General features: G+C 43.6%; 1 protein-coding gene across 2 annotated transcripts in view; it reads left to right on the forward strand.

The window, feature by feature from the left end:
* The first annotated feature begins 8,530 nt into the window (after nucleotides 1–8,530).
* Nucleotides 8,531–12,036, forward strand: part of GBE1 (1,4-alpha-glucan branching enzyme 1) — a 156,278-nt gene continuing 152,772 nt past the window's right edge. For both annotated transcript variants that reach the window (XM_033146824.1, XM_033146825.1), the window contains exon 1: nucleotides 8,531–8,839. In XM_033146824.1, coding sequence (XP_033002715.1) covers nucleotides 8,748–8,839 — 92 coding nt within the window. In that variant the 5' untranslated portion in view covers nucleotides 8,531–8,747. The remainder of the gene's footprint in view (nucleotides 8,840–12,036) is intronic.

Genomic DNA, 12,036 nt, shown 5'->3' on the forward strand with positions numbered 1-12,036 from the left:
TAAACTATTGCTGGCTGACTCTACCGGTATACTTGTCAGGCACAGGAAGGATATTGGTAAGGGGGAGGGAGGAAAAATTGGACAAAGCATAGGAGAAAGCTCCATTCTACCCAAAGATTTAAAGACAATTCATTTAAATTGATTCTTAGGTGGTATCTGACTTCACATACTCTGAGTAGGATAACCCAACAATAACTGCCAAAACTGTACATTTTAGCATATTTGAGGTGTTTTGGAAGGCAGCTTTTTATAATCACCAATTGATTATGGGGCAGCTGTTGATACCAGGTCCACTTACTGCAATGCTGTCCATTTCTGATGATGGAGACAAAAAGATACTTTATAAGAGTTTGTTGGTATCTTTTTTTAAATTGCTGACTCTATGGTGGTATCCTAAAATTGGAAATTAGTAACAGCTAATTTAATGGAGGAGTGGCATTCTCAAATCTGGGTGGTGGCCCTTATGGAAAAACTTACACTTCAGTCAAGGAAATGGAAGAATCCAATGATTTTTTTAAATTAAAAAAACATATTATGTGAAATGGTTTTATTAATTATGTCCAGGCCAAAGAGCATGGTTGGATTTCTTAATCAACTCATGTTGCTTTATGGAGTGATATTATAGGCTGACAGTTAAAAATAATCTTGATATGCTTGGCTCATTGATTACTTCTATAATGGTTCCCTGATTGCATCACTTGTGCTTATTAATTGGTGCGCTGTGGATTGTGGGAGATTTTCTGTTGTCTATTTGTTTTGCTCTGACTTTTCATTGTTTCTTTGCCTGTTTTTCTTTGATATGGAAAGTCTTAATAAGCTGATCTTCAGTGTGTGTGAGTGTGTGTGGGGGAATAAAATATAGGTCCCATTGGGGAATACTGATGCATGCTCATAAAATGTCCTTGCAACTATGGATCTTACAGCTACAGATGGAACGCATATCTGTTACAAGTATGCACTCTGTTCCAGCTTCTGCCAACCTAGCAGTTTGAAAGAATACCAGTGCAAGTAGATAAATAAGTACCGCTGTGGCGGGAAGGTAAGCAGTGTTTCTGTGAGCTCTGGCTTCCGTTGCGGTGTCTCGTTGCACCAGAAGCGGTTTAGTAATGCTGGTCACAGGACCTGGAAAGCTGTCTGTGGACAAACATCGGCTCCCTCAGCCTGAAGTGAGATGAGCGCCACAACCCCATGGTCACCTTTGACTGGACTTAACCAGCACAGCGCATTACCTGAATTTGACATAACGCTCAATTACATTTCCCATGGAATGTTCCATCACATTGGGAGAGAGGTATGTATAATATAATAATGAAGTTTGGGGCCAGGCTACATCTTACTTGGGCACTATCTGTAACGCCCTTTAACATTTCTTTAAACAAAACACAGCCACTGAAGGCTGCAGTCAGGTGCAGTGGAGGGGTATGTGTATGTTTAACCCTTTATCCATTTGCTGTTTGTTTTTTTAAAAATCCTCCCATGGTACCTTTTCCCTCTGCAGGTGAAGGAATGCAGAATCTGGCCTCTCCCCTGCCACCCATGAAGTGAATCGCAAATTTTGAGAGAAAAAACAGCCAGCAGGGAAAGAACTACAAAGCCTTTCCTTTAGCAGCTCCCTTTGATTCTGATTGCAGCCTTCCATGGATGCTTATTATAAAAAAGTAGGAGGAAAGGATGTTATACAGCGCTTGGGCTGTTAAGAGGTGGAAGGACTTGGGTGAGGATGCATTCTCTACATTTCCTAGAGCTTACACATCTATCTGGCTCTTTCTCTCTCTCTTCCTGATGAAAACATTGATAATCTTTCTCACCGTCCCTGTGCTTCTGGGACACAAAAGAGGCAGTGTGATATCTGTATTAAAATCTTGAAAATTGCAGCATCCTTATTATTACTGTCAGTGAAGACCGCTTGACAAAAGTCAGCTCTCAAAGGTATAGGGGACAGATGATCCAAGAAACTAGACACCACTAAAAAGCAGTATTCATACAAGGACTAAAAGATGTCCAGCTTGTAACTTGCCACTTATCTCCTTGCCTGGGGCTAGTAGCAATTGTCCCCAGGTGAGTACTTGAGTAGAAAACTATGCTATCCTTCAGAAGCTGAATTGTACTGAGCTGAGGAAGCACATATGTAGGAGAGGCGAGGAGCAAGTTGGGATTGACATGCTAAAAAGACTTCTGTGTTGCTTACTGACACATGTTCCTTTGCTGGTCATGTACTGCAACTGGGCCACCAGAAAAAATGTAGAACATTGAACCACAAGAGCAAAATAAATAAAATAAATAAATAAATAAAAATCAAAGTGTGGGAGATCTTGCAGACATATTTTGCGGTTCTTCAGGCAAATGAAATTTTGATTAACACAAATTAAGCTTCCTAACCCTGAAATAACTTCACAGCTTTGTTGCAGTGTCTATTTGATGGTATATACGCATTTGAAGTAACTAGCTGCTTACTATAAAGAAAGGAAGAACCAACTATCCATTCAGAATCTAAAATTATTACCACCAAGCCATTATCTAGAGCAGCAAACCAAGGGCACTTGATGGTGGCTAGGCACTCAGGGAAACGTAACCATGGGCAGCGCATTCAGACATATGCATACCCACACATACACACACAATATCCTGCAGCAATTATACTCCTGCAGCAACATTTGGTGACAGGAAGACAATTCAGTGGCAGGTGGGTGGCTTTGGAACCCATGTCAGGCTACACTGAAAGTCTGCAAGGCTGTGGGCATAAGGACACAAGAAGGGCCCTGCTGGATCAGGCCAGGGGCCCATCTTGTTCAGCATTCAGTTCTCACAGGCCTATGGGAAGCCAGCAAGCAGCACCCAAGTCCTCTCAACATTGCCTTATGCATCATAATATCCCTCATGCAGCCCATGGGTTGTCCACCTGTACTCTATGGTACAATCTTATTTTTTCTGCAAAAGTAAAAATGCTGCAACACAATCCTCACAGAAGTGTGTGGCATAAGCATTTCTCCTGCTTCCTCTTCCTCCTGAACACAGAGTTGGCATTGTAATTACAGTATCTGACTATAGTGATTTCCTGTTTGGAAGTGGGGAAGAAGACTAGATTCAGGGTCCTCCTCCCCAATACAGGTGATTACTGTTATTACATTTGACAGCACCAATCATAACCTTGTGCACAGGACCTGATCCAAAAAGCTAACAAATGTGTAACCTTCTCCTTTGCAAATACAGAAGTCGAGTTCTTACAGGTAATTTTTTTTAATCAAAGAAAGTAGAAGAGAAGGAAAGACAGATTCCATCTCAAATATGATGCATGAAATATAAGTAATGGGAAGATTAAAAGTAAGCATCTGGAATATGCAAGGAATTAATTATCTGCTTAAAAAGAGACCAGAATATCTAATATAGTTCTTTTACAAGGAGCAACTCCCTTGAAGCAGAGCATATAACAGGCTGAAATGTGGTTCTCTCCTTCCATATTTCCACCAGCTACAATTTTAATCACCAAGAAACTCAATTTCCATCTAGGTGAAATAAAAATTGGATAAGGCAAAAAGGTGTGCCATGCTGCGAGTGCTGACAGATTCACAAGCTTTCACTGTAAGTAATATCCTTCTTTAGCAAGCTATTCTCATCACTGCACCATCAAATATAATACAAAAACAACAAAGAACCTTTAACGACCAAAACTAAAGCTGGCATAAGGTTTCAGGGCCGGAGGCCACTTCATCATTTGCATGGAGTGGTCAACGAAGTGGAAGAAATATATGTGAGAATATAAAGAGAAGTAAAAAAGAAAAGAAAAAAGTTTTTAATAAGAGAAGTCAAGAGGTCAGGCATGAAAGCAGTTCCTCTGCCACAGCACTATGCAGAACAGCAATTATTACACTACCAAATCAAATGAACACAACATTCCATCTCTGAAACCTGATGTCTCAACAAGGCGCTGGGAGTGACCAGCTCACTACAGAAAGCAGGGTTCGCTTAAGCTATTGATCAAGTGATAACTATTAGCCACTAGGGGCTGCTAATCAGAACTGGGTCACACCAGTGCCAGTTGTTTGCAGCTAAAGGATCACTTTGAGCCCTACATCTCCAAGGGGTCCAAGCCCCTTCAGCCATATTCCTGTTGCTCATCTACAAATTGCTGCTGCTGATTTATAAATTTGTCTCCTCTGTTTACACCAAGACAGCTGATAACGATGCTGTGAACTGTTGGAGCTGTCTCAGGATGACAAAGGGAAAAGCACAAAAATGTGAAGCTTCTACTTCACACGCTGTAACCCCAAAGTACAGAATAACTGCAGGAACAGCCTTTCTCTCTCTCTGCCTCCACAGCAGGCAGTCTCTCCATCAAGCAAGGATTGGAAGTCTTGAATTAAAGGACACAGATAAAGTACAAGCTACCATGGAAGGCGGGGTGGGTGGGCGGGCAATGAAGTTCACCTGACAGCAGAAACAAACAACAGTAGAGTCCCATTCAATTAAGAAAAAGAGACTCTTTGCTCTTGGAGTGGGAATCATATGCTCACTTGCTCCATACTGCAAGCAGGGGACGGGCACAAGGTAGATTCAGATTTAGTACTTCTAAATCTCTGAATGCACTGAAATAAGAGCTGCAAAAAGGTTTCTGATTCTCAGTAGTTGAGTAACAAATATACTTGCAAGTCGCCTCCAAAAAGTTCTACAAACTGTACATGCAAAGTAGAGACAAGATGTTTGCCTTGACTATATCTAGGCCACATTCCCAATTGGTAGTACAGGGTAGGAAATATCAGAGCACAGAGCTGGTTCAGAATCTAAGCTGGAGCCCTCCTTCACCAACTCCCACATTTTGGGATACCAATACACTACTAAAAGCACAGCACTCTCAGAACACACAAATTTTTCCACAGTACGTACGCAACGCGTCTCTGTGATTCAGTGTCACGCTGGAGCAAAACAACATTTCTAAATGTAAACAAATTGTATTTATTTATTAGATCTATTACTTGCCCTTCACCATGACGTCCCAGAGCATGTTACAAGTAAAAAAGACAAATTTAAAACAGATAAAAATCACTACAACTTTAACACATATAAAACCATTCCAAAATACGACAGAACAATACAAATTCATCAAAGCAGATGGGTCACAAAACATCTAAATTCCTTAACTGCCAGAGGCCAAGGTAAAGAGGTTAGCTAACGACTACCAGGTAGCAATCAAGAAGAATGTAACCACACTCACAACCATCACATATTGGCATATTCCCAAGTTTACTTAAACTTGTGTACGGATGTCCATGCCTTGTACAAAATTTGATGCAAGATGGGCCATTCAAGTGCACTCATAGTCACCCTGAACGATAATGAGTTAATATGCATGTAGAAATAATTTTCACACAAGAAATTATTGTAGGGGGAAGGCACCTGATTCTAAGCTCTCCTCTTTCCTTACTCCAACAAGAAAGCAGCTTTACCTACATAATGCTGTCAACTACTGTATCTGTTCAACAGAGAATTTTTTTTTTCATGTAGGAATGGGGGTGTCATTTGTTCAGGGATCACTATATGTAAGGGACCCCTGACCATTAGGTCCAGTCGTGTCCGACTTTGGGGTTGCGGCGCTCATCTCGCGTTACTGGCCAAGGGAGACAGCGTACAGCTTCCGAGTCATGTGGCCAGCATGACAAAGCCGCTTCTGGTGAACCAGAGCAGTGCATGGAAACACCATTTACCTTCCCGCTGGAGTGGTATCTATTTATCTACTTGCACTTTGATGTGCTTTTGAACTGCTAGGTGGGCAGGAGCTGGGCCGAGCAATGGGAGCTCACCCCGTCGCGGGGATTCAAACCGCCAACCTTCTGATCAGCAAGCCCTAGGCTCTGTGGTTTAACCCACAGCGCCACCCGCGTCCCACTCAGTATATGCAGAGAGCTCTAGATATGTGAAGATATCTAACCCAATATTTTCATGAAGCGGGAGAGATGGGGTAGGGAAGGATGTGTGTGAAAGAGAGGTTCCTGAATCATACACGTTGCAACTTCTGAAAATTTCTGTGAAGATTGAAATGAAGCCTTAGTACACCTATTTTACTTATAATATTTTCTGCAAGCTACTAGGTTCAGTAGGTGATAGCCAACAAGTCATACTCAGAGAAAACTCACCGATATCACCCAGTACAGCTGCAGGAACAAAATACTAGCTTAGGGTAATTTTTCAAAATTGGAATGATCAAGGAATGTCTCATGTAAGCCTTACATTTGGACAATCAAGGGACATTTCTAGAGACATTCATTCATTTGCATCCTAAAAGAAGCTCTGAGTAACGTACACATTCCCAAAGTGCGACTGGGCCAATCTTACTGTAATAGAACCAGTTTTGTTGCTGGTGCGGGGGTTTGAATCCAGGTCTCCACAGCCCAATTCTTTAACCACACTGCCTGTCCATGAGGCATGACTGCAAAGTGATTTCTAATAATAGGTGTCCATTTTCCTTTTCAATCGTGTGCCAAAGGTTTCACAAATACATATGAAGGAGCACAATTTCCCATGTTTTACAACTTAAGAAAATGCATACAGATGATTGCTTAGTACATGCCATTATGAAATCTATTTTAAATGTAATTGCCACATATTTTCTGCCTAAGCATTTCCAATACATGTCATCCAAGTTTACTTTAAAACCTGCAAGCAGAGAATCTGCAATTATAGGCAGCTTGCTCCAGTGCTGAATGCTTAACAACTCCCTCCTAACATTTAAACTTCCTGTAATTTAAACTGTTTCTGCTGTGAAATAAGATATTTAACATTTTAATGTATTCATAACTGTACATATACTGGAAAAAACAAGTTAACACAGCAAAGTATTTTACCACAGAATTATATGTTACATAAAATGGAACTTTTATGAAAATTATTGACATTCAGGATGCAGAAGTTTTGCAACACTCGTTGGTTAAGTAGATATTCTTTGCTTTTCTTTGTTTTCCCAGAGTTAAGATGTTTGAGCTTGCAAAACACTATTATTTGCTTGCAATGCCCAAGTTAGGACACACACAAGACTTTCTGGAATTGTATAACTTGAAGGCCAAAACTTGGGTACAGGGCGAGAGAGAGAGACAGGAAGATTATTGAACATTTCTTCATTCTGTTTCTAGGTCTATGGGGGAAAAGCACCTATTTTGCAGGATCTGCAATGGCTCTTTTATTTGTTATTTTATTTTTTTAAAAGTATTTTTGTTTCACTCTTTAACAACAAAAGCAGCAACTCGCAAAGTAAAAACATAAAATCAATAAAACAACAAATGAGATGATTCCTGTCCACAGGCTTACAGTTTAATAGAGACTGCACTACATTAGATTTCCCCTTCATTCTTGGCCCTCTGACAGACAAGCTGATTTAGAAGGGTTTCCCAGATTAGAATGTCTGAAAACCATAGCTCTCACCCAGGCTTGGGCAACCTGTGGTTCTTCAGATGTGGGACTACATTTCCCACCATCGCTGATGGAACCAAAGGTAGCTAAAGCTCCCCAACATCTGGAGGGGCATAGGTTCCTCATTCAAAACGTCGGTTCTCCTTCCTAGCAATATGAGGATTCTTGTCAAACTGTCAATTTCATTTGCCACAAGTATGTCTTGCTTGACATTAGCCTGAAGCATATCTTAGAAACTTCTCCTGTCCTTCCACCAGTTGGGGAGCATTACTTTGTCAATTTATAAAGAATGACCTGTACAAAGATTAAGTTGTAAAGTCAACCATTAACTGTTTTACCAGTGTACTTGGAAGATTTGAACAAGGATGCCACACCTCCCTCCCACAAGCATCAAGATCAGACTTCTATCTTTTAGCTGCTCTATGCACTGTGCAAGGATAGGGCAGTATGACCTTGGGGGGGGGGGAAATATGCCTTTATTGGGAAACAGCTGTTGAAAGTGACCAGGCAGAGTCCTTCCCGGTTCATCACCTCAGGTTTCTTCTGCAACTTTATGTGAGCTCTCAATGCAGCTGCTACTTCTCTGGCAGGGTTGGTGGGTGCTGAAGGCTCCCCCCACCCCACTTCCAAAGTGGGAGGAGCAGCAGGAACCCACTGGCACCCCACCCCCTTCTCTGGCAGAGAAAGACCCCTATTTCCACCAGTGATTCATACTTGCACTCAGCACACCAAATCTTAAACCAGGTGATGCATGTTTACTATGAAAAATATTCCAACGAGTTCAATGAGATTAATTCCAAGTAAATGTGCCTAAGATTGCATCTTCTGCCTCTCTTCATTAGTCTACTGCCTATCACCGGCATCGCTTTTCCCCAGGTCTGCTCTTGGGCGCTCATCTTTGCTCAGTACAGATATACTGTACTGGATAACAGAGGCAAAACAACCAATTCCTGGCGGATGTGAAGGGGGCCAAGTGAGGGCAGCAGCTTCAGAACGCACCACTGAGCTTGCTCGTGTTTCCCGAGCATGCTCAGTTGCAAGGACGCTGCAAACCCTGAAGCAGCCGCAGGTTTCGAGACTCTCAGCAAGGCCGGAACTGTTTGTTCCCGGAGCCCTTCCCTTGCTCAGCTGGGTGGGTGAACCCCTTCCCCTCCTCCAGCCTGGGCGGCACCCGGCCTAGCCCTATCCCGAAAGGGGGGTGGGTTGGTGGGAGAGAGGTCGGCATTTGCCCTTCCAGCCCACCCCTCTTACCCAAATGTATATAGGGAGCTGAGAGGGCGCCGCTTCTCCTGACATCCTGGGTGCAACTGAGATCGGATCCTCTCGCTGCTGCTGCTGCTGCTGCAAAGATGGCTTTGCTAAGCTCCTACGTGCCCGACTTGCAGCGCTTGCTGGAGAAGGACCCCTACCTGACTCCCTTTGAGCAGGACTTCGAGCGCAGGTAACCGAGACCAGCTGGTGCACCTGGACGCGCTGCTTCGGGGCTCCTCTCACACCCGCCCATCTCTCCTCCGGGCCCACCCCTCAAAAAAATCCAAACCAGCTGCTCCAGACACTAAAAAGCTGCACCGTCATGCTTATTTGCATCTCGGTCCTGCTTGCTTCATCCTATCTGCAGAGCGGCGCCGTGCATGCCTTGCTAAAGTCCCACTAGCTTCTCTTGCCCGTTGGGCTCACTTGGCTTCACTACCTTCTCCTCTGCTGCCTCTGCAGCTGGAACAAAGCCTGTGCGGAGTCCCAAGAGGGACTTACTCCCGAGTAAAGGCAGGGCTGCCGCAGCTTTGGTGCCCAGCCGCGCCGGTGAGGAATGAAAGCGAACCCGGCTAGGACAGCTGAGCGGCTGCAGCCCCTCCCGACACCCGCCCCGCGCTCCTCTATTGCAACACGAGCCCCTCTCTCTGCCTTTCACGTGCGCTTCCCGGCGCCCGCGGTGCGTGTGCGTCGCGTGCTTCCTCGCTGGCGGGGAGCGGGCGAGCCTGATTGGCGAGCCTTCATCTCCACGGGAAGCGCTGAAGCTACCCGGCTGCCCTCACTTGGGATTGGAAGTTGGGTCTTGCCCTTAGCTGGTGGAGAGGGAGGGACTTTCCTCCTTCGTGCTGCAAGAGCTTTTGTTGCCTGCCAGCCGCGTAAAAAGAGCCGTGAGGTTTTCAGTATGTAAAAAAGAATCAGCAAGGAAAGGTGTGTGGAGAGCCCTGGGCTAAATAAGCCGTTTAGGCTGGGATCCTAAATACGTTTATAAAGGGACCCAAGCTCCATTGAATACAGTGGGGCTTCTCGGTAAACAGGCATAGGACTGTGCTCTGAGAGGGAGAGATGAAAACTGTAGCCACTAACAATTTGCAACCTGACTTGTGTGCTCAGATGCAAGCTCCATTGAGTTCACACCCTTTGACTGGACTCCTAAGATTAGTTCACCTTCTTCCCATCCTTCTGTAACCCCCCCCCCCAAGAAACCAATAATTTAGGGGGCAAGGGTTGTGTAGAAAGTGTGATCAGAAACTTTTATGAACTTACTTAATTTTTAACTTATTTTAATTTCTGCAATAGTTGTTTGAGGCAGACTTCAATTATTATAGTCAACAATTTTATACATAGGTATTTTAGACTGTGGGACTGTGAGTTGCTAAAACCCACCCTAGAGCAGCGGTCAGAATAGGATTTAAACATTGGTCTTCCACAAGTTACTAACATGAGTTTGGCCAAACTACGAGAGGCAGTGAAGGATAGGCGTGCCTGGCGTGCTCTGGTCCATGGGGTCACGAAGAGTCGGACACGACTGAACGACTGAACAACAACAACTTCCACATTTGTGACAAATTCTCTGTTCACTGAAGCATATTGCTTGCTGGAGCAAGGAGTAGCAAAAGGGATCATAAATTGGGCAGTGGTCACAGCAGCCTGGTGTTGTGGATAGTGTTGGATTTGGAAGAGACAGAGCTTGGTTCAAATCCCTGCTCTGCCTTGAAGCTTTACTGGGTTGCCCTGAGTCAGTCGTTCTGTCTCTGCTTAACCTACTTCACAAAGCTGTTGTAAGGTAAAAGCTGTGTATGCCTGCTGTTCTGAAGAAGTGATTGATAAAACTATAAATGATAGCGGCTAATATATTTGTCAGACTAGTGGGATAAAGGTAGGTAGCCGTGTTGGTCTGCCATACTCAAAACAAAATAAAAAATAAAAAAAATCCTTCCAGTAGCACTTTAGAGACCAACTAAGTTTGTTCTTGGTATGAGCTTTCATGTGCATGCACACCTCTTCAGATACACTGAAATAGAAGTCACCAGACCCTTATATATATAGTGAGAGAGTGAGGAGGGGTATTACTCAGAAGGGTGGTGGGAATGGGTGATTGGCTGATGGGATAAAGTAATGGAGCCCACAGTGAGGTTATGCAGATTGAAAGGTTAGACAATAGTATGATTTATTCTGCATGAGTGGGGACATGGATAAGAACAGAATTATTTCCCAGTGTCAGAGAGCAGATTCAGACTTCACCTCAATAGTGTCCTTGAGGGCTCCTTTACTTTTCTCTGCATAAGTTGTGAAGGGCAAGTGCTGCTATTTGAAATACTGTAACAGGGATTTTTGGCTGCTGTCAGATTTCCCACTGCGCTGGGGACTGTTATGGCAGCCAAATATCCCCCTTCTAATGTTACAAACATCAGCAGTCAAATCCCCTGCTGCTGCTGCTGCTGCTGCCACCTCCACCCCCCATTGCAATACTTGTAGGGATTTCATAGTGGCTTCTAAGAGTATGCCTGGGTGCAGTATATGTTTGGTTTCTCCACATCATGGATTCTTCCAGTCCACTTGATTTGTTTCCAGAGAGATTACCGTATATGTGCCAAAGCAAGTGCTATCCCACCCTTTCCAGTGGGATTTTCCCATCACTTTCCTCACTGCAAAAAAGTCTGATCTTTGAGGGAAGTGGCTTTGTTATGCAAAGTCATCTATAATGGCAGTTAACTTAGCTGCTGTGTTGTGTCACAGGCCTGAAATGAAAAGGCAGAGCAGTGCAGCAGCTATGCCAGGGACTGGAGGGGAAAATCCTGTTTAAACTCATCAGGAGCCAGCCTGTTCACATCGTCCAGGGAAGCCATAGTTTGGCTTTATTTTGATGAACGAACCAGGCTGAAGACTAACAAGTTCATGATGGTATAAGCTTTTGTGGATTAGAGTCCACTTCATCAGATACAATTTCCAGAGGAAGTAGCTGCATTGGTCTCCTGCAGTGAAAACAACAATCAGCCTCCTGGCACTGCCAAGAGTAACAAATTTACTACAGCCCGCTTCATCAGATGCATTAAGTGTTATCCTGAGTATCGTAACTACTTTCCAGCTGTTATCTTATATGATAACAGCACATGAGAGTACTTGCTCTCCTGCCTTGGTATGGTATATTTTGCAGGCACAATTGGTCATAATTTTCTACTATTAACTTCCATAGGAGCCTTTTACAAGCGGATTACAAAGCTTTCTTTTACTGCTTTGCCAGGAAAAAAGGTGATGACATGTTTCAAAGCAGCGTTAAAAAGCACTCGTGGCTGAACTTTGTGATTATACTGACAGTGTCCTATTATGTTTCGTTTTAAGATTTTTATATGTGGCATCATTCAACAATTAGAATGGAACTTCCCAAAT

The sequence above is a fragment of the Lacerta agilis genome, chromosome 4, assembly GCF_009819535.1.
Source record: "Lacerta agilis isolate rLacAgi1 chromosome 4, rLacAgi1.pri, whole genome shotgun sequence".
Lineage (NCBI taxonomy): Eukaryota > Metazoa > Chordata > Lepidosauria > Squamata > Lacertidae > Lacerta > Lacerta agilis.